This window comes from Cervus elaphus, chromosome 25, assembly GCF_910594005.1.
Source record: "Cervus elaphus chromosome 25, mCerEla1.1, whole genome shotgun sequence".
Classification (NCBI taxonomy): Eukaryota; Metazoa; Chordata; class Mammalia; order Artiodactyla; family Cervidae; genus Cervus; species Cervus elaphus.
Window position 1 is genome coordinate 7,746,770 of NC_057839.1, and position 23,011 is coordinate 7,769,780.

Consider the following 23,011-nt stretch of genomic DNA (forward strand, 5'->3'; position numbering starts at 1 on the left):
CACACTCCTGCCGCAGGAAGAATTGCCCAGCTGGCTCAGCTCCGTTCCTAGCTCTGAGTCAGGCACGTGGGGTGCAGCAATGAAGAGACTCAGAGTCTAGGGAGAGACTGAAAAGTAAATTGATCATTGAAGGGTGGTGTAGGAGGCACCTTGAGAGGTAGTACAGGCTGCTGTGGGCATAGACGAAGAAGAGGGACGGAACACCCCAAACAAAAACCTTTCATATCTTCTGATAACAGCAAATGCATCTCTGATAGTTAAAGGAATTAATGTGAAGTATCTGATCGGATACACAAAATCATCAGGATCTCTTATTTGTGATCTGGGGAAGTGACATATCTTGCACCTCATCCTTAGTTGACCATAACGGTACCCACTGCCAGCGTTGCTTTCCAGGTTAAAGCTGGGACGTGGTGGTCATTAATGCTGTCTCCAGATTTCTGGTTCTTCCTTTCAGCACGTGGTAGATTCCTACCTCCCCACGCCCCTGAAATGAGATGCGGCAAATTCAAGGTGAGCAGAAGGGACATGGCTCACTTTGGGGCAGAAGAGCTAGGAGTGGCACTTGACTCATCCCTCTCCAGTTCTGCCCGCCACGCGACAGCCATGGTCAGAGTGTGGCTTTTCCGTCAGCAAGGGGCCTAGAGGGAGGGCCCAGAGCCCCCAGCAGCCTCTATGGATGGCCTTTATTTCCCGAGTGAGAAGTAAACCCTGTGTGATTGGATATAACTGCTTTATAAGGTGTTAGTTTCTGTTGCAGTGAATCAGCTCTACGCACACATACATCCCAGACCTCTGGAGTCGCCTCCCCCGCCCCCGGTCATCACGGAGCACTGAGATGAGCTCCCGTGCTGTCCAGCCGCTGCTTACCACCTGCTCCACGTGTGGCTGTGCGTACACGTCAGCACCGCTCAGTTCTCCCCCCCTCCTCCCACCCGCTGTGTCCACGTGTGGCCGAGCGTACACGTCAGCCCCTCTCAGTTCCCCCCCCTCCTCCCACCCGCTGTGTCCACGTGTGGCCGAGCGCACACGTCAGCCCCTCAGTTCTCCCCCCTCCTCCCACCCGCTGTGTCCATGTGTGGCCGTGTGTACACGTCAGCACTGCTCAGTTCTCCCCCCGCCACCCGATGTATCCACGTGTGGCCGTGCGTACACGTCAGCACCGCTCAGTTCTCCCCCTCCTCCCACTTGTTGTGTCCACGTGTGGCCGTGCGCACACGTCAGCACCGTTCAGTTCTCCCCCGTCCTCCCACCCGCTGTGTCCTCGTGTGGCCGTGCGTACACGTCAGCACCGCTCAGTTCTCTCCCCCTCCTCCCACCCTCTGTGTCCACGTGTGGCCGAGCGTACACGTCAGCACTGCTCAGTTCTCCCCCCGCCACCCGATGTGTCCACGTGTGGCCGTGTGTACACGTCAGCACCGCTCAGTTCTCCCCCCTCCTCCCACCCGCTGTGTCCACGTGTGGCCGTGCGTACACGTCAGCACCACTCAGTTCTCCCCCCCCTCCCACCCGCTGTGTCCACGTGTGGCCGTGCGTACACGTCAGCACCGCTCAGTTCTCCCCCCTCCTCCCACCCGCTGTGTCCACGTGTGGCCGTGCGTACACGTCAGTACCGTTCAGTTCTCCCCCGTCCTCCCACCCGCTGTGTCCTCGTGTGGCCGTGCGTACACGTCAGCACCGCTCAGTTCTCTCCCCCTCCTCCCACCCTCTGTGTCCACGTGTGGCCGTGCGTACACGTCAGCACCGCTCCGTTCTCCCCCCCACTCCCACCCGCTGTGTCCACGTGTGGCCGTACGTACACGTCAGCCCCACTCTGTTCTCCTCCCCCCCCACCCGCTGTGTCCACGTGTGGCCGTGTGTACACGTCAGCACCGCTCAGTTCTCCCCCCCTCCTCCCACCCGCTGTGTCCACGTGTGGCCGTGCGTACACGTCAGCCCCACTCTGTTCTCCCCCCCCCCCCCACCCGCTGTGTCCACGTGTGGCCGTGTGTACACATCAGCACCGCTCAGTTCTCCCCCCCTCCTCCCACCCGCTGTGTCCACGTGTGGCCGAGCATACACGTCAGCACCGCTCAGTTCTACCCCCCTCCTCCCACCCGCTGTGTCCACGTGTGGCCGAGCATACACGTCAGCACCGCTCAGTTCTCCCCCCCTCCTCCCACCCGCTGTGTCCACGTGTGGCCGAGCATACACGTCAGCACCGCTCAGTTCCCCCACCCCCTCCTCCCACCCGCTGTGTCCACGTGTTTGTTCCCTAAGTCTCACAGCAGACTATCTCAACCCAGTCTGATGAGTGTGCAGGCCCAGGACTCAAGGAGAAGAAAAGCGAGTCCTGAGCCTCCCACAGTGGTGGCTGAATGTGAGAAACCTGTCCATCATTTTACCTCAAGGAGAAAGTCACCCTGGATCTTAAGATGTGTTCCTCTGGACATGGGAAAAAGGGAACCCTAGCGCACTGCTGCTGGGAATGTAAACTGGTGTGGCCACTGTGGAAAACAGCCTGGAGGTGCCTCAGGAAACTAAAAACAGAACTACCATATGACCTAGCAATTCCACCCCTGGGTATATATCCGAAAAGAATGGAAACGTTAATTTGAAAGGATATATGCACCCCAAGGTTCTCAGCAGCACTATTTACAATAATGAAGACAAGGAACAGCCCGAGGGCCCGTCAACAGATGACTGGGTTAGGATGGTGTGGGGGGTGTGTGCACACATATACATGTAACACACACATATACAATGGAATAGTATTCAGCCATAAAGAATGAGATGCTGCCATCTGCAGTAACATGGATGCACCTAGAGAATACTTTGCTTAGTGAAATAAGTCAGAGAAGGACAAACATTATATATTAACAATATCACTTGTATGTGGAATCTAAAAAATAATACAAATAAATGTATATGCAAAACAGAAACAGACTCAGAGACACAGAAAGCAAACTTGCAGTTACCACGGGAGAAAGGTGAGGAGGGAGGGGCTAATTAGGGGTGTAGGATTAACACGCTAACTACTATACATAAAACAGAGAAGCAACAAGAATATACTGTATAGCGCAGAGAATTATAGCCATTATCTTCTAGAACACTATAATGAAGTATAATCTACAAAAACACTGAATCGCCATGTTATACACCTAAAACTAACATAACCCTGTGAATCAACGTGGTGGTAATTTAGTCGCTCAGCCGTGTCTGACTCTTGCGACCCCATGGTCTGTAGTCTGCCAGGCTCCTCTGCCCATGGGATTTTCCAGGCAAGAATACTGAAGTGGGTTGCCATTTCCTCCTCCAGGGGATCTTCCCAACCCAGGAATTGAACCCGCATCTCCTGCGATGCAGGCAGATTCTTTACCAACAGAGCTACTAGGGAAGTTGGTGAATCAACTATACTGTGATTAAAAAAAAGATGCATACCTCTGATAGCATGAAAGCAGCTTTGAATAGCCTGGGACAAATAAGCACAGCTATGGTGCAGGGGGAGGGAGGAGAGGCCTGAAGTGAGAGCAGAGAAACACGGATACACGCCAAGCACAGTTAGATTCTTCGGACACATCCTCTCACAAGATCTGCAGAACACCCCTTCAAGAGATGGACATTATCATCTAGGGAACTGAAGTCCAGAGGAGTGAAGAAATCGGCCATGGGCCTGCAGCCAGCAAGGGAGGGACACAGACAGAAGCCCATGGCTTTTCTGCCGTTCTGTCAGCTGCCTCTGAGATGCTACAGTGGTCATTAAAAAGGATTGCTCCCCAGTATTCAGGAAACAGGGTCATTTAGGAGTGCCCTGTCTCCTTAGTACTGTTCAGTGTGACAGCCCTGAGTAGGGGGTGGTCACCGTCAACTTGGCTGGCAACCCTGAAGGGCTGCCCACGAGGCTGTGGTTTTATTTGTGATTGCCAGTTGGCCCCTACTCTCTGCTATGCTGTGCAGTGATGGGGAACTGCGTCTTATCAGCATCTGGAAAGGACCTGCTGGAAAGGCAGGCTTCCCTTTTTGAATCCAAGAGCTTTTCAATGGTGACACATAGTAGGCATGCAGTAAAAAGTGGCTAAGCCAATGAATGCACGTAAATGAAATCTGGAAATAGGGGCAACTTCAGATGTTTGTGAAGTATCCCTGCTTAATAATATTCACATTACTAATGCACGAGTGTGTGCACTAAGTCACTTCAGTCGTGTCCGACTCTTTGCGACCCCATGGACTGTAGCCCGCCAGGCTCCTCTGTCCATGGGATTCTCCAGGCAAGAAAACTGGAGTGGGTTGCCATGCCCTCCTCTAGGGGATCTTTCTGACCCAGGGATGAAACCCGCATCTCCTGCGACTCCTGCATTGCAGGAGGATTCTTTACCACTGAGCCACTGCATTACTAATAACAAACAATAATTAGTAATGACTATGAACGTTGGTTTGACAGTTTATAGCTAACAAGCCTTCTCAGACACCTGGATTCGTCTGTCCTTCAGAATAATCCTATGAAATCAATGCACAACCCCCATGTCACAGATGAGAAGCTCCAGAGCAGAAGGACGTGGTGAACCGCTTGAGGTCACACAGTGACCTCACAGTCACCACCTCAAGTGGTGGGGTAGCCAGTTCAGGTATCTTAACCTAAATCCTCTTCTTTTCCCCTAAGATCACGCTCTTAGGCAGCTTCAGACTGTCACATGAACATGAAAAATCAGCCTGAGACCAGGCTAAGTTTCATATTCCATGCACAGGTGGAGTATGCTTTCTTTTTAAAAGCAGAGTGAGTAATCAAGCTCAGCTGCAGAGTCTTTTTGGCACTGTATAAGTTTTGTCTTAACACTATCCTTTTTTTCCTGGAGGAGCGCATGGTAGCTCACTCCAGTATCCTGCCCTGGAGAATCCCATGGACAGAGGAGCCTGGTGGGCTACAGTCCATAGGGTCATACAGAGTCAGACACGACTGAAGTGACTTAGCGTGTATGCATCTTCTTTTCTTCGTCTCAATTTTATTTGTGAAGACAATGTTGGAATACAGGGAACATTTTTTTAGAAGGTATGCCCTGGTAATCCATCAGCCACACCCTGCCTGTGTCCACCCGTCACTTCTGTCTGAGTGCGCACACAGGCTCAGGGGCCAGGCCCACTGCCGCGTTGCCCTGTGGCCCTCACCGCCGTCAGGAGGTTATTCACCCTCTGTCCTAACTTGTTTTTACCCACATAAGTGGAGCTCAAAGAGCTGAAGTGTCTCCCCAAGTGGTACTAATTTGAGGCAGGTATTATTAATTTGAAGCAGTTTAATGTTGCAAAGTCTAACCACAGACATTATCCCTGGAGACCAGACAGTCCTGGGGTTTAATGCCGGTGTTTCTTCATGCCAGCTGTGTGACCCTGGCCAGAGACCCAGCCCACTGAGTCTGACTCACCATTTGCAGAACGACGGATGCAGCCTGCTGGGCAGGGGGGTTGTGTAAATGAGTGCTGTGTGTGGCCTGGACATGGGGGCACAGCAGGTGCCCAACAAGGAAGGCCCCTCCTTGCATTCTGCCCACAACGAATGCGATTCTGAGAATCATCTGGGAGTAATTATCAGTATTTTATAAGACTGTGTTTTTGGGTTAAGCATACATAACATAAAATTGATCATTTCAACCATTTTAAGTATACAATTAAGTGGCATTAAGTACATTGTTGTACAACCATCGTCACCCTCCATCTTCAGAGCCTCTTCATCATTCCACATTGAAGCTCTATGTCCATTCCTCTCCTCCAGCCCTTGACAACCACCACCCTACTTTTTATCTCTATACATCTGACTATTCTAGGGACTGCATATAAATATCTGTCCTTTGTGTCTGGCTTATTTCATTTAGAAAAATATCTTCAAGTTTCATCTATATTGTAGTATGCACTGCAATTTCCTTCCTTTTTAGGTCTGAATAATATTCCACCATGAGGCTGTGTTTTAAGGTTGGCCCAACTCTTCCCACTATCCAGCTCCCCACAGTGGCCAGAGCTGGGCTTTCCAGTAGAATTTTCTATGATGAAAGAAATGTTCTACATCTGTGGTGTCCCTTAAAGTAGTCATCGGCCCTGGATTGCTATTAAGCACTTGAAAGGGAGCTCCTGTATTGGAGGTGGAACCTTAACTGGATGGAGGAACTGAACTTTTAATTTTATTCAATTTTAACTAACTTAAATTTAAGTAGCCTCACATGACTAGCGGCTACCATATTGGATAGCACAGGGCTGGACTATAATACTCATTCTCCTCTTTTAGCCATATCTAGTTTTATTTCATTTTCTTTATTATCCCATCAATGGTAACTGCAATCTGTATGACTGCTATTCGCCAGGAGAGGCGATCAAAGCCTAGGAGCTATTTAGGTCTTAGTGTGTTGGGGTTCACAGACCACAAGCTGCTTCTAGCCAGGGAGCTGTCACACTTGGCCCCCACAGGCTTTGAAGCAGAGCCGGGCAGCATCCCAGACCCTCTGTGGGGACCCCAGGCTGCCTGCCCCAGCAGGACCAGAGGCATGCCAGGCAAGTCCACTGCAGACGGTGCCCTTGGAGACTGGATGTCCATGCCCCGCCCCTCAGAGAATGAAAGGAAGTGGTGCCGAGAGTGAGGAGGACTGGAAACCCCGGAGGAAAGTGAGTCAGCCTGGCGGGTGGGAAGGGAGAGGGAGCCACGTCAAGCGGCCACATCACAAGGGAACGGGAGAACACTCCATCAGCAGTTTTCAGGACGCAGCTTGTGGTGGAGGGAGAGAGGCGGGCTGTCCAAGGAAAACACCGTGAGGCCGGCGTGGAGGCCCACACGTGGTTTGTGTTAGCGGCAGCCTGGACTTGGAGGGGTGCACTCCCGCACTGTGACAAAGGCCCCGTGTCCCAGCAGAGCCAGCACAGGCAGTGGGGAAGGGCCCAGGTGACCGTCATGGGCAGCTGCAGGCTGGCCCGGAGCCATGTGGTTCTCGGGGCAGGACACGCTAAGACCAAAAGCAAAACAGCTCCTAGGCTTTGACCACTTTTCCTTGCAAACAGCCATCTCACAGACTGCAGTTCCCATTGACGTGCGTTGTTGGTTGCCTCTGGGGATTCTGGCCCCGCGACGAGCTTGCTTTGCCTAAATGTCGGCATGTCCTGGTCTCCACTGGAGCCCGCTGTCCATCCTGTCTGTCCACGGCCCCACTTCTCTCCTTCTTACGGCCCCTTCTCAGGCAGGGCCGCATGTTCTCAGCCTGACCCCCTTACTGGGCGGCCCTCTGGCCCATCCCCTCTCCCCATCACCTCCTCTCTGGTACATGGTAGGCCCATGGGATATATATGTGCAAAGAATGAATGAACAATGGATGAACAAATGAATGAAGAACTGGGTAACTGGTTTGGTCAGCCACTGTTTAGAAATGGAGAAATTTTTCCAGGTGGTGGCAACAGGCCCCGGTTTGGGCCTTAGATGCAATCAACCAATACAACCTTCCCTCTTTCTGTTTTCCAAATGAAGAATTACAGTTGGCCCTCCATATCCTCGGGTCCCCTACTTGCAGATTCAACCAATGGCAGATCAAAAATATTTGAGGGAAAAAACTTTCAGAAAGTTCCAGAAAAGCAAAACTTGATTCTACTACAGTTGGCAATGACTTACATAGCATTTACACTGCGTTAGGTATTATAAGTAACCTAGAGATCATTTAAAGCTATATAGGAGAATGTATGTAGGTTATATGCAAATACTACACTATATAATGGGCTTCCCAGGTGGCACTAGTGGTAAAGAACCTACCAGCTAATGCAGGAGAAGCAGGTTTGATCTCTGGCTCAGAAGATCCCCTGGAGGAGGAAATGACAACTCACTCTAGTATTCTTGTTTGGAAAATCCCATAGACAGAGGAGCCTGGTGGGCTACAGTCCATGGGGACCACAGAATCAGACACGACTTAGTGACTGAGTAGGCATGCATATTATTTAACACAAGGGACTTGAGCATCTTTGGATTTTGGTATCCGTTGGGGGGTGAAAGGGAGCAGTCCTGGAATCAATTCTCCCACAGATGCTGTGAGAAGAAAGGTAACTCCTATATGGCCTCAGCTCTACACCATCAATATGGCAATGGTTTTCAGATACAAGGGAACAAATATGCTGGTGTGTATAACACCCAAATTTCAGAAGATAATGTCTGGGGAAAGAAAGTGTGTCTGAGGAGCCAGCAAAGACAGTATCTGGGTAAAGATGCTTGGTGAAAACCCAGGCCAAGTGTTGGCTACGAGCTCGCCGGGAAGTCTTCCCAGCTGGGCAAGGCCTGCCTGCGGAGCGAGAGCTTCAGCTGTGCCCCTCCTACACCTGCTCCCAGAAAAGACGGGAGAAAACACTCCCTCCCCGAGGCTTCCATGGTGGAGCCTGGGGGCTTCTGGCAGTTCCCAGAGCTCATGAAGTGTGTCAGGGGCTGTCAAACCCAAGGGAGATAGGCCTGTCCTATCTCAACAGAAAGTGGAAACAAACAATGTTTGCCATATGACATGGGACAGCCTCTCCCATCTCTGGGTCTCAGTTCCCTTCTCTGGGGAAAAACAGAAGGCTCAGATCAAGATGCGGCAGCCTGCCTTCGGCTCTGTGATGTGGACAGACCCCGCTGAAAGCACCCGTGCCCAGAAGCAGTCCCCTGAGTGTGGAGGGCTCCTGCTTATAGGACACAAGTGGCCGGTGCTTCTCCGCCAGCTCCCTGCCTGGCGGGGTGACCGGCTGGCTCCATGCGCCATGGGACTTCTGCAAGATGCCAAGCTAACAGTCCTCTCTCACGCTTCTGCATCTCTGCACATGGTGTCCTCTGTGTGGAACGACCTCCCTCACCCTGTCGGAGAGGCAACTCCTTACTCACAGTCAAGACTGCTCGGCTGCCACCTCCTCCAGGAAGCAAGCCCTGCCCAAGCTCCCTGGCTGGGACAGAGGATGCAGGGACAAACAGTATCTGGAGTCTGGCTCAGCAAATCTTTAATCGTGCCCTCCGTGAGGGAAGCCTTGGTTCCAGGGACGACCATGACCCTCGGCCTTGGGAATGCAGTGAACTCCCGGGAAAACTCAGAGGGCACAAGTCGCAAGGCCTGTAGAGAAGATCCATTACACACTCAGGGTCTGCCTGCGAGGGGTCGGGTCCTGCTCAGAGCAGGCCGCCGCAGGACAGATCCTACCTCAACCTCACAAGGCGGTGCCAAGCGGGCCTTCAAAGAGCAGCTCTCTTCAAAGGGCAGAACTCCATGAGGACACAGACTCCAAGGCAATCCTGGGCCTCCAGGAGGTGGGGGTGCAGCGGTTAGGAGCACAGGCTTCAGACTCAGCCACGCCCAGGGCTGAATCCCACCCAGGCTCCCTTCCAGACACGTGATTCTGATGCTCTCTGAGCATGCCTTGCCCCATCTGACTTCATGCCTGTGAGCGAGGACTTAATGTACGTGAGTGTGTGCTCAGTCACTTCAGTTGTGTCTGACTCTTCGCGACCCCACGGACTGCAGCCAAGCAGGCTCCTCTGTCCATGGGATGTTCCAGGCAAGAACACTGGAGTACGTTGCCATGCCCTCCTCCAGGGCATCTTTCCGACTCAGGGATCCAACCTGCATCTCCTGCACTGCAGGCAGATTCTTTACCACTGAGCCACTGCGGAAGCCCAAGGACCATATGAAATGGTGCATAAATCAGGCAGCTGGCATGTTTTGGTAAACATCCACCGATTCTGTTTGTTATGACATTGCTCAACCAACCACATTACCTCAAGGTTCTGCCCTCGGCTCTTTGGGCTCTCCTGTCCCCACCCAACGTCCTGCTCGGAGGCTAGCTCTCTGTTACACTCTGCGAGAGTCTCCAGAGTGGCTCAGATGAGGGCAGAAAGGGAGGTTCAGAGAGGCTGAGGGGCCTGCCCAAGGCTACACAGCCGGTCAGACAGAGGCCTGGGACTGGACACCAGGCCTTTCCACTCCAAGCCCAGGGCTCTCCCGCTGACACCCTCACGCGAGTCCCATGGCCAGATGCCAACCAGAAGCAGCGGGCGTGACTGTCCCCAGAAAGTGACAGAGGGGCCCTTCTTGCTGGGAACTGTCTCTTTTCCCGCAGAGGAGCCTGACTCAGGCTCCTTCCTTCTACCCTGGCAGCCTCTGTGCAGGCCTTTTTCTCTGGCCGAGTGTCACCTGCAGGCTGTCTTCTCTTCTCTTGCAGCAACTCTCTGACTTCTTCTGGGGGATCTCCTCTGCCAGTCAGCAAGCATGGATGTGGTGCGGTTCCTCCACTTCCTGGGCTGCTCCTGGCCAGTCACCCAGGATGAACCCCTAAGACTTGTGCTGAGACCGCTGGGGTGTTCTGTTTTCCCCTGAAGTCACTGAGCTGAGTTGTTCGATTAAGCTGGGAGCTATGGCCACCACCATACCAGTCAACACCCTGTTTGGACACAGAGCAAGCCACAAACTAGAGGAAGGCAGGTCCTCACTGACACTGTGGCCCCTAGATCCAACTGTACCTGATGCCAAGGACCCTGTCTTCTCAGTTCCATTTAGCTAATCAATGTTCTTTTTGAATAATCCATACAGACGAGGTTTCTGTCATCCATAACTAAACAATTCTGACTAAAACAAGGCCTCATGGCCAGGAAGTGGCAGCATTTGGATCAAAGCCCAGGATCTTAACCACTCTATTAAACTGGCATCATCTCCTGCTCTAATCTTCATGCCAGTTCCTAGCAGCAACCCACGCCCATCAATAATCCCAACAGCTCACATTTGCTGAGGGCTTGACAGCCCAGAAACTGCTCTCGCACACATCATCACTTTTCTACAAAAAGGAATTGAGATATACTTCACATACCATAAAATTCACCCTTTTAAAGTGTACAGTTTAGTGGTTTTTAGTATATTTACAAGGTTGTGCAACCATGACCACTATCTGATTCCAGAACAATTTCATCACCCCCAAAAGACACCCAGTACCCATTAGCAGGCTCTCCTCCTTTCTCCCTCCCCCTGGTTCCTGGCAACCACTAATCTGCTTTCTATCTCTATGGATTTGCCTCTTCCGGACACACGTCATCACTTTTAACTCCAGAGGAGCCTTGTGAAGTAGTGACTCATGAGGGGCGCACAGCACAGCAGAATGGCTGAGACTGTGACCCCAGTGTTGCCCGCCCAGCTTCAAATCCAAGCTCTAATGCTCACTGGCTATGTGACCTTGGGCAGATGCCTGGACCTTTCTGAGCCTGGGTTTCTTCATCTGTACTATCTGATAAGCTTGACACGAGGATTAAACAAGTCATTTCATCTCGAGGCTGAGTGGGCAACATCCCAGGAATACCAGCTGTTTCTACTATGGCCACCCCACGCTACTGATGAAGAAGTCACCATCGGGCACAGAGGGGTTAAGGGGTGTGCCCATGGCCACACAGCATAGGTGGCTGGGCCCCAAGTCTCCTGACCGAGTCCTCTGCTGTTTCCATTACGCCACACTGGCCGAGCTGCTCCTCCACGAAAGATCGACCGTCCCCTACACGCTGAGCCAAGCTGCTTCTGAAAAAGCCAAGGCTACTCGCCAGCCAGGAGTGGGGGCGGGGTGAGTCATGAAATCACCCGACTTCAGGGTGCTGTGGTCCCATGCGGGCGGGCCTCCTCGCCTGGTCCTTGGGATCAGCCCACTTTGGCGGGTGGGGTCCTGCCTTGACTTCTTCCAGTTTCCCCCAATCCGGTGTGGGGTTGGAGGCAGGGCAGGCCCCTCTGGAATTTCAGGACTCTCCCACTCCAGCTGCCCATCTGGAACTCCTTAAAGCTCCCTTAAGCCCTGCCTCTAGACGACTTTGTTATGGGAGTGGAGTCTCAGGCGGCTTTATGTCACAGTAAACCTCCAATTATTACCTATTATGGCGAGGCGGGGAGGAAACCTCACTTTTAAGTTCTGGGAGAAGTAAGAAAGTTGAGTTAGAACAGGAGAGTGGAGGGAATACAGGCTCTGGGCCAGGGTGCCCTGGGATCCAGCCCCACCTCAAATGTCCCCAAATGATGTCCCTTTGGGCAGGTCCCATCTAAGCACAGTGACAGCAGATGGCTGCCACTGCTCACTGAGCCCGGCAACGCTCAGGGAGCTGTCACAAGAGATGCGGGAAAAGTGCTTTCATTCTTAACACGGGGGTGCGGAAACGGGCTCAGAGTCAGAGCAGTGACACCAAGTGAGACCGAAAAGGCAAAGCTGAGACGTGAACCCAGGTCGGTCAGACCCCAGAAGTCAAGGTCAGAAGCCTTGAGCTCAGCTGGGACGGGCAAACCGATGACCCAGTCAAACTCCCCACACAGTGCCCGGCCCACAGGGTGAGTGTGAAAGGGCAGCAGGGAGCACCTCCACCCGTGCCTCCGGGGCCTCCTCCTCACCCTCTTCCCATGAACTTCCTCCTCCAGGCAATGCTGTTCCACCCGCTCCACCCTTTGGGCCACAGATGGCAGGCTCAGGGGTGGACTCTGACACTCAGGTGCTCTCTCTCAGACACTGGAATCGGCACCCAAACTCCAGCGCCTGGACACGGGGAAGGGCACTTCACCTCGGGAGTGAAGGTGATGATTGGGGGATGTGGGTCAATGGGCCAGCAGAGGAAGCTGGCCCAGAGGGGTTGGCAGGAAAGGTAGCTTGTTAGGACAGTTTCTGGCAATGTGATACGTGGCCTGGGGGCTTCTGGAGGGTCATTCTATTGCTGGCTCCGGGACCCTGTGAAGCCAACTACAGTCCTCGCTCTGGGTTCCATGGGGGCACACCTGCCTCCTCGCATCAATCCACCCCACTTCTGTCTGCCTAAGCTAGCTGGGAGGGTGTCTGTTCTGTGCACGCCATTATTCTCTAGGCGAGCAGTCACCCACGTCACCCATCTCTGCCCCCTCTGCTCCTTCTTGGATGCATCAAGCAGGGAAGAGGCCTCTGAAAGCAAAATGCAGGTAGCACTCCCTGCTCTCCCCAGAGCAGACCCTCAGTGCATAAAAAAAATCAGTCTAACAACTTGCAAAATATTAACCCAACACCCATGCTTTAGAGATCTGCCATAATGGGTCTGCATAAATCACCCCTGTGTCTGGGAAAGAGGGTGTGGCTCCCCATCAGTTTCACATAGGACTGAGGTTCGGCTCATGGTGTCTGGAGGCATCACCTTCCCCGCCTTTGCCCCAGGGTCAGCCCTACCCTACTCCCCCTCACCAAGCCTGTGTCTACTCCTTCCTTTATTTATTTACTGGCTGTGCCACATGGTTTGTGGGATCTTAGGATCTTAGTTCCCCAATCAGGGATTGAACTCGCGCCCCCTGCAGTGGAAGCATGGAGTCTTAATCATTGGACTGCCGGCGAAGTCCCCTGCCGAGTCAGTTGTGGATAGTATCTTAGCATCTTTAACACAGAGCCTCTTTGGGTATTGACATTTGGTACATGTTTGCTGTGGACCAGAAGAAAAATATTGTTTGTATATGATCCTGTTTGGTTTTATTGCATCACTGGGTTCATTACATTTTAACTAGTTAGGCGACAGGGGTTAACTGCTGGCCCAACAATGACTCTTGGCAGTGTGTAATGTAGACTGTTCGGTGATGCTGGGGAAACTGGTTAAGAGCACATTAACATTGCTCCTCCCCCTTTAAAATATTGAAACACAGGCTCTGAAAATCTGTCTGACATTTTCAGGAACAGATTAGGTCTGTTCAACCAAGGATGCCTGTGGTTAGTATCATCTAACCTTCAGAAAGAACGTGGGAGGCACAGAGACAGGCTGGTGTGTGGAGGACCAGGGCCCTTCTGACGGCCCCACAGTGCCTTCCCTACCTCGGATCACAGCTGTTCTCTCCACGTCTCAGTTCCCGGCCCCGCGACTGGGAGGCTGGGCAGGGACTGGCTAAGTCCACTGGCCATCACGTTCCTCAGCCCTGTTGACTGTCTTAGAGATGAGCCTACAAAACAGTGTTTGCTGGCACTTCTGTGAAGTGACCTTTCACTCTTTCCTGCTGAGTGTGAGCCCAGAGCATTTTGCAACCACATGAGACCTGAGATAAAGCCAACGCCAGGGAACTGGGAATCCAGGACAAGAGAGAGAAGCTGGACAAGAGGACACAGTGGAAAACCCTGGATCAAGCTGTGCCTGAAGCTTGCCAGTTTCCCTCTCCCAGGGCATTCTATTACAACAGTCCCCTAAATCCTCCTGTTTACTTAGGCCAGTTTGAGTTGGGTTTCCGTCATTTGCAACAAAACCAGCCTAATTGGTACAGAGGAAAAGAAGACAGTCATCTCCATGAGGCCAGTGTACTGGCCTGCCAGGTATGTGAACCCCTCACCACATGGCAAGGAGCACTTGTGAATTCAGGAAGCCACGCAAGTTCCCATCTCCTCCTAAGGCCTGTGTTTTCTAAAGAAATTTGCTACATGATCTCAGGCACTGTGACTTCTCGAGATACACTTGCTCTGATTTCCTGGCCGTTGGGGATGTCAGGATAATGCTACTGATCTATGGATTAGAGGTCTTTTGCCCCAGTGGGGAGGGGCTTGCACAGAGCTGTCCAGAGGCTCCATACGGGACTGGTGGTGCTCAGTATGGATATTAGTTCATCCCTTTGTTCACTTGCTCATTCATCCATTCACAAACGCTGACTGGCCACATACAGTGTCCTTGAGTGAAACATGAAGGAGGGAGAGGATAAAGAAGACGCGGTTCCTGCCCACAAGAGCCATGGATTAGAGCGGGACAGGCAGACAACTTCAACAGAGTCAGCACAAAGGGATACAGAGCTGTCGGGGCAGAGGAGACGTGACTCCCGCTGGCTGGGAGATGAAGCCAGACCAGGCTCTCCAGGGGCTGACAGTCCTGAAGGGCGGTGAGCTGATGAGGGCCTGGAGGGTGCAGGAAGCGTTTCAGGTGAGGACCGGCGCGAGGAAAGGGCAAGTGCGAACCCCTCAATACACAGCAGGTGTTTCAGAGGCTAAGCATGGAGCCTGATGGGGAGAGGAGGCCAAGGTGAGGGAAGATTTGGGTCTGTCTTGACAGCAGAATAGCCCCATAAAGTCTGATCACATAACTCACCGGCAAACATGACTATACAAGTTTAAGATCTGAACGCCAAAGCCAAACACAATTTCCAGACTAGCCTCCATTCTAGAGCAGTCAACAGGAGGCTTTCTTTTATTTGAAAAATACTGAATATCAAAGCAAAAGCAATACAGCCCATCCCTTATGTCCCCAAAGTGATGGACACCTTAATTTTTTTTTTTTTAATATGGAATGCTCCACAAATTTGTGTTATCCCTACACAGGGGCCAGACTCATCTTCTCTACATCTTTATAGTAGATGCGCTGCTGAGGCGAGCACATGGACATCACTTTTAAGTCTAGAAAATAAATACTGTGCATCCACTGTGGGTGAGGATCCAGGCTCTGAAGTCAAAGCGGAAAGTAGGTCCATACACACTCTTTCCCAACCTGCAGCTCCCTGGGGACCCCACATCCTTACCTGGAGATCGAAGAACTTGCTGTAGCGCCGGTAAATGGCCTCCGTGGAGCCACTGGACCAGGTGACCCGGATGATGTAGACCTGCAGGGGGGAATGGAGACAGCCGTTAACGCCAAGGCAGCCTCTCCATCGCCAGGAGCCGAGAGCAAAGCGCAACGGTCAGAGGCAGGAAGGCCTGGGTTTGACTCTCAGCTCTGCCCCCGACCAGCTGAATGACTTGGGACAGGCTACCCGCCCTCGCTGAGACCCAGCTTCCTCTCCAGTAAAATGGGTATAATACCCTCGCCTCTGACACTTGTGCAAAGGATCACAAGCAATCTAGTCTAGGAAAGCATAAGCACCCTGCTTATCTCAGGAGATGCTGCTGTTTTCAGGATTTCTTACTCTCCACTCAATTCAGGGAGCTATTGGGCTGGCTATTTTGTCAGCATCATTCTTAAGACTTGGATTTGTCAGAAGTCACAGCAACCTGTGGCTCTCAGCTCTCTTGCGTTTCTCATAAGCTTAGCCATCAAGTCATTTCCTCCAGCTGGGGCCTGGGCCGAGTCATCACTTCCCTCTATGTGACAGTTTCTCCATCTGTAAAGTGGGTTAATACCATCTGTTTCTGCTGCTTACCAGGACAGCGCGAGGCTCCGATAAAGCAGAAGATGGGAAACCACTCTACAAACCACAGGGCCATGTTTCTAACCTCTGTCACTAACTGAAGCATGCACAGAAATAATATATCGACAACAAACGCAGGCAAACCAAGGTGACGACGGAGGTCAGAGGCCTCTGGCTGGGGACTCTGCTGGCCCTGGACACCACCTGGGCACTCAAGGGGTGAGGGATCAGCACATCCATTCCTGCCTTGCACAAACGATCTGGGGTTACAGGGCGCTGTGACATGTAAAACATACATGTGTGAAAGCCGTCTAGAAACAGAAATAAACCCGAGGGGCTGGGTGTTGTTAGAGGCAGGGGAGTCCATGGGCAAGGCTTCTGACTCCATGAGTGGAGAGTGAGCTGGGGAGACAGTATGTGCATAAATGAAGATAAATAACATGTGGACAGTGGAAATCACTACAGACGGTGACTGCAGCCATAAAATTAAAAGACACTTGCTCCTTGGGAGAAAAGCTACGACAATCCTGCTGCTGCTGCTGCTGCTAAGTCGTTTCAGTCATGTCTGACTCTGTGAGACCCCATAGACGGCAGCCCACCAGGCTCCCCCGTCCCTGGGATTCTCCAGGCAAGAACACTGGAGTGGGTTGCCATTTCCTTCTCCAATGCATGAAAGTGAAAAGTGAAAGTGAAGCCGCTCAGTCATGTCTGACTCTTAGCGATCCCATGGACTGCAGCCCACCAGGCTCCTCCGTCCATGGGATTTTCCAGGCAAGTGGGGCGCCAGAGTGGGGCGCCATTGCCATCTCCAATGCCAATCCTAGACAGCATATTAAAAAGCAGAGACATCACTTTGCTGACAACGGTCCATCTAGTCAAAGCTATGGTTTTTCCAGTAGTAGTGTACCGATGTGCGAGTTGGACCATAAAGGCTGAGTGCCAAAGAATTGATGCTTTTGAACTGTGGTGCTGAAGATTCTTGAGAGTCACTTGGACTGCAAGGAGATCAAACCAGTAAATCCTAAAGGATATCAACCCTGAATATTCATTGGAAGGACTGATGCTAAATAAAGCTCCAATACTTTGGCCACCCGATGTGCAGAGCTGATTGATTTGAAAAGACCCTGATGCTGGGAAAGATTGAAGGCAAGAGGAGAAGGGGGCGACAGAGGATGAGATGGTTGCATGGCATCACCGATTCAATGGACATGATTTTGAGCAAATGCCATGGGGATAGTCCATGAGGTTACAAACATTCAGACACAACTGAGTGACTGAACAACTACAGTAGACATCATTATTTTTTGCATTTAAATTTTTGTTAAATTGGAGCATAACTGCTTCACAATGTTGCATCGGCTTCTGCCACAGAACAATGTGAATCAGCTATGAGTATACATACATCCCCTCCGTCCTGCGCCTCCCTCCCACCCCCAGCTCTATGTCATTGCAGAGTGCTGACTGAGCTCCCCGTGTTAGACAGCAGCCTCCCACGAGTCACGTTTACACATCGTAGAGGATACACGTCAATGCCACTCTCTCAGTTCTTCCCACCCTCTCCTTCCCCTGCGTATCATTATTTTACTGTGTTGATAAACCTTTCTTTCAACCAGAGTGCCTGGACTTTTCTTCTGGGAACCTCCTTTCCCACCTCAACATAGTCCTTTAGGCACCACGCCGGATACCACTGTCCATAGTGACTGGTTACGGAGTGATCTGGTTAAGTGACTGGTTAAGGAGTGATCTGGTTAAGTGACTGGTTAAGGAGTGATCATATGACTCATGCCAGGCCAATCACAGACATTAAGAATCAGCCCTGGGACTTCTGCTCCGACCTTGAGAAAAACAAGTTCTCTTTTCCCTGAGGTTGCTCTGCTGTTAGTTCATGACCTGGAGTTGCTGGGGGACTATCTCATCATCACTGAGGAGGAATGTGCCTGAGAACGATGCTAGTATCAGTAGGTTTCTCCCATCCAAGCACTAACCAGGCCCGAGCCTGCTCAGCTTCCGAGATCAGAGGAGATCGGGCTCGTTCGGGGCGGTAGGGCCGTAGACTATCAGTAGATTCTGATGACACAGTCTGACCTTAGGGCCAGCTCTGCATGCAGCTCAATCTGCTCCCGGTCTCTCCAGTTTCCTGAGCCAGTAAATCTTGGGCCACACCCACACTCCGGGATTATTTTTGAAGCCAGTTTGAGTTGGGTTTTTGACACATGTAATTTAGTCCTGACTGGCACAGGAAGCGGGGCAGGATAGCTCTCTGAAGCTTGAAGTCATTGTGGTGTACCTCGAAGGGCAGGTTGATGCAGAGAGCAGAAGGGGAAGGGAGAGACGGTGGGCGGTGGGGGACGGCGGCGGAGCAGAGACCACCTCAGGGAGTACAGGGGCCAGGCCGGCAGGGGTCTCCAAGGTGGTTTTAAACAAAGTCTCTTCCCAAATGAGTTCTTGCTAGGATACCTTCATTCAAAACAGGAAAAGGAGGAGCAGATTTGGGCAGAGGGAGCCAGAGCCCACTGTAAACACCGGGGGCTGAAGGGAGAAGGTTCTCCCAGTGAGAAGAGATGAAAAATTGATAGACAAATCAGGACAAGGTGGGAGGTGCCCTTGAATGCCCAACTCAGAGGTTCACTGGGAACAACCTCCCCAAATCCAACATCTATTTCATTTCAGTGAGGCAAGGCAGGGAGGAAGGAACTTGGGCTCTAGAATCACAGGTTCCCAACCCCCAGAGCCTCAGTTTCCTTATCTGTAAAATGGAGTCATCAAGCCCATCTCACATAGACTTACGATGATTATCAGAGATAAAGCTCTGAGCTCCTTGCCTGGCAGAGAGGAAAGGTTCAAGAAGCCTCTGTTTTAGAAAGAAATGATTTCATGATTTCACAGGGATTCACGCATCTTGGCCCTTTTCTCTCCCTTTTTTCTCCCACTAGTCCTGGGTCGCTTATGGAGCCAAAGAATAGGTCAAGGCATCCTTTGGGACACAGAGTCACCCTGGAAAAGTGATTTTACAACAAAAAGAGTTGTTATCAAAGCCACCCCAATAGTCATCAGTGTTATGAAAAAGAAAACACCAGTTCTGCTTCACTAGAATGAAGGAGACAGTTGGATAGTCCAGAACCTACTCTTAGAGAGTGGGAAGACAGGCAATAAACCAGCTGATGAAGAAATATGTGTGTCATTTAAGTTACAGTCAGTGCTAGGAAGGACCCCAAAGCCCGCTGTGACAGTGCAAGACACGAGTGGTGGGGGTGGGTGTTCCTGGAAAGGAAAGTCCCTCTGAAGCACCTGAAAGATGCCTGACATCTTGAACTGACACCTGAAAGATGACGAACTGGCCTGGAGAAGAGCTGAGGAATGTGTATTCCACACAGAAAGAAAAGTGCAAACAAAGATGCGCAGGCTGGAAAATGCTTGGCATGTTTGAGGAACCAGAAGACCATTAAGGCAGAACAGAGCTGGCGGGGAAGGGGGTGTTCCCAGGAGGGGCAGCGGCGGCATCACTGCAGGCTTATAAGCCAGGGTGAGGAACTTTATTCTGTTGAAGGTTAGAGAGGCGCAGGGGTTGGGGAAAAAGGATGAGATATAATTTAATGTATGTTTAAAAATAAATATATATGTAGATATATATACACACATGCATACCTCTGGCTGTTGTGCAGAAAATGGTTTTGAAAAGGGGCAGGGAAACTAGTAAATGGGCTTTCCCACATCTGAAAGGGACCATGGAACTCAGTCAATGCAATGGTCCCACCTTCCAGATGGGTAAACCGAGGCCCAGCACATACCTTACCAAGAGTCCCCATCCTGGGGATGTATAAGCAAAGCTTAGATGACTATCTGTGAAGGACAATGCCAACATGGATTAAAAAACAAGAAAAGAAAGACAATTGAAGATGTAAAAGCCAACACAAAGCATACACCCATAAATGGAAAAAAACAATTCTGCTTACACAATTCATTCTTGATCTCTTGCTTACAATTTTAAAAGTTCTGTCCCTATGGTACAAGAACTCTGCAGCAGATCTAATTGTTTACTGGAATCAACCTCTGAACACAATTTGATAGCTTCAATTTTTAGGCACAGATCTAACTTTTTAATAAGAATTGTCCCACTGCAGGGCTTTGGCCTTGCCCAGGGCTTGGGGGCTGGTGAAAGAGCCCGTGTGCTGGGTTCTAATGCCAGCTCTGCTGTGGGTTGAAACTCACAAGGTATCAGTCTCTCTGGCCACAGCCTCCTCCTCTCTAACACGGGGGCCACAGGAAACCAACGTACGGTTCCCAAGGGGTAAGCGGAGGAGGGATAAACTGGGAGGTTGGGATTGACATGTACACACTACTATATATAAACTCAACAACTAACAAGAGCCTGCTGAGTAGCACAGGGAACTCAGAACTCTGCAATGACCCGTATGGGAACAGAGTCTAAGAAAGCGTGGACATGCGTGTAAGTATAACTGATTCACTGTGCCGTGTACCTGAAACTAACACAACAGTGTAAACCAAGTATACTATAAAAATTAATAAAAAATGAACTAAATGGAATGGGGACACTAATTCCCCTGAGGACTCACTATAATGACAAGGCGCACAGGGCCTTGTCCAGGGCCAGCACCCAGGAGCTGCGTCTGGTATACCGGCTGGCCTGGTGCCCCCTCCTCTCCGTTCGGTAACAGCCCTCACTTTCCCCCGAAGAGTCACTCCTCTCCCTTCCCTTGTCTTTGTGACACAGAGTGTCGTGGTCCAAGCCTGGCTACCAGAGTACCATCAGTCCCTGGTTTCAACAATGGTTCAGGGATGGGCACGTCACCCAAGCCAGGCTGATGAGACTCAATTCTGGACTTCTGACGGCACGATCAGGAAAGAGACTGCTTTCCTCACTGCACTGACTAACTGGGAGACCATCACACCGAGACTTAAGCTCTGCAGAATCAAGCAGAGCTCAGAGAGAGAGATGTGCCAAGTCCTATGACATTGTTTGAATTCCTGAATCTAGCATCCTGGACATCACATAGACACAGGCCCAAACTTTCCCTTACTTATTTAAGTCAGTTTGAGTGAGTTTCTGTTACTTTCAACCAAAGCAATCCTAACACATCTAATCTTGGCTTTTAGATTATATCCCAAACACAGTTAATACTCAGTGGCCTGGCATTAAGAAATTAGACTTTTTCATAGCAGCATCACTCACAACAGCCAAAAGGTGGAAACAATCCAAGTGTCCACTGATGCATGAATGGGTAAGCAAACTGTGGTATATTCATACAATGGAATATTACTCAGCCTTAAAAAGGAAATTCTGCCATATGCTACAATATGGATGAAACTTGAGGACATGAGATGCTAAGTGAAATAAGCCGGTCACAAAAAGACACATGCTGTGTCACTCCACTCATAGTAGGTACTTAGAGTAGTTAAATTCATAGAGACAGAAAGGAGAATGGCGGCTGCCAGGGGCTGGGGAAAGAGGCATGGAGAGTCAGTGTTTAACGGGCTATGGAGGTTCAGTTCCGGAAGATGAGAAGAGTTCTGGAGATGGATGGTGGTGATGGTGCCCAACGATGTGGATGTACTCCATACCCCCAAACTGTACCCTTAAAAATGGCTGAAATGCTAATATTTATGTCATACATATTTTATCACAATTTAAATAAATAAACAAGCAGATATCCTTCAGAGATTTACACAGTACCTGTCATACTGCCTGGAAATGACACTATAATTTTATTGCGTAGTCCTCAAAACATGTGCTGCAAACCTGAAGAACTTTTATACCCAGAATATATTTTAAAAAACACAAAACCAGCTCAACAGTAAGGAAACAGCCAACCTGATCACATGATGAGAAAAGACCTAAACAGACACTTTATTGAAGAGGATATATGGATGGTGAGTAAGTGCATGAGAAGATGTTCAACATCATTAGGCATTAGAGAAAGGCAAATTAAAACCATGATGAGGTATCACCAGACACCCATTAGAATGGCTACGATAGGAGATACCGACAAAAACAAGTGCTGACAAAAATGTGGGGCGCAGGAACTCTCAGACACTGCTGGTGGGAAGGCAAGATGGCACGGCTACTCTGGAAAGACCCTTGACGGATGCTGGACCACGGGGTGAGTGGTTATTGGAGAAAGGGAGGGTCGCACAGGCTGAAGATACCATCCCAGGAATTACTCTCCCCAGCAAAGGGGGATAATATTCCTTTTCAGTGGAGAGATCAGGTGACCACAGCTGTTAACAGGTGATCAAACCTAACGCCACCAATAAGAGGGATAATTAGACGCTGAATGGTCCCAGAGGTGATGCAAAACCTTCTGTCAAGTATTGATAGCAAAATATTTAACCTGAATCTCAAGCCTCTTGAGCCAAGTTTAAATTCATAGGAAATAGAGGAGGTAGAGAAATAAGCTAAATGACACCAAAAGGAAACAATCAGACAGATCCAGAAGATGGAATGGTTCACAAGTCTATTCACAGGGCAGAGTCCAAATGCTACCTCCTCCAGAAAGCCCTCCCTGACTGCTCCCACCCTATCAATATTAGCTTGGGTCTCTGTGGTACATGTCTCCTTGGAACCCACTTCCTCATCACAAAGTCAGTCACATTTTACAGCACTTGCTGAGAGCAGGAACCATACTGTCTTATACACACACTGAATGCTATATGCCCAGCACTGAGTACAATGGAAAATCTATATTTTGTGGGGGAAAAAAAAATGAGGAAGAAACAGAGAAGCCAGGAGGTCAAGCCCTCTCTGACTCTGCCCTGCTTCAGCATGACCCTTCACCAGGAGCAGCTGGGACTCCCTTCCTCTGGGAATGAGGAAATGGAGACCACACTGGTGTCTGAGGGCCCCGAGGGCTTCCTCTTGCCCCCACAGGAGGCTTTAAACTGGAACCAGCCACCATCGAAATCCCTTCTTACACAACCTCAGC

The 23,011-nt window shown here is 50.7% G+C and overlaps 1 protein-coding gene across 1 annotated transcript in view; it reads right to left on the reverse strand.

Annotated features, from left to right (window-relative positions):
- SH3PXD2B (SH3 and PX domains 2B) overlaps positions 1–23,011 on the reverse strand; it is a 117,013-nt gene that overhangs the window by 68,314 nt on the left and 25,688 nt on the right. Inside the window, exon 2 of the mRNA XM_043887578.1 lies at positions 15,465–15,545. Coding sequence (XP_043743513.1) covers positions 15,465–15,545 — 81 coding nt within the window. The remainder of the gene's footprint in view (positions 1–15,464; positions 15,546–23,011) is intronic.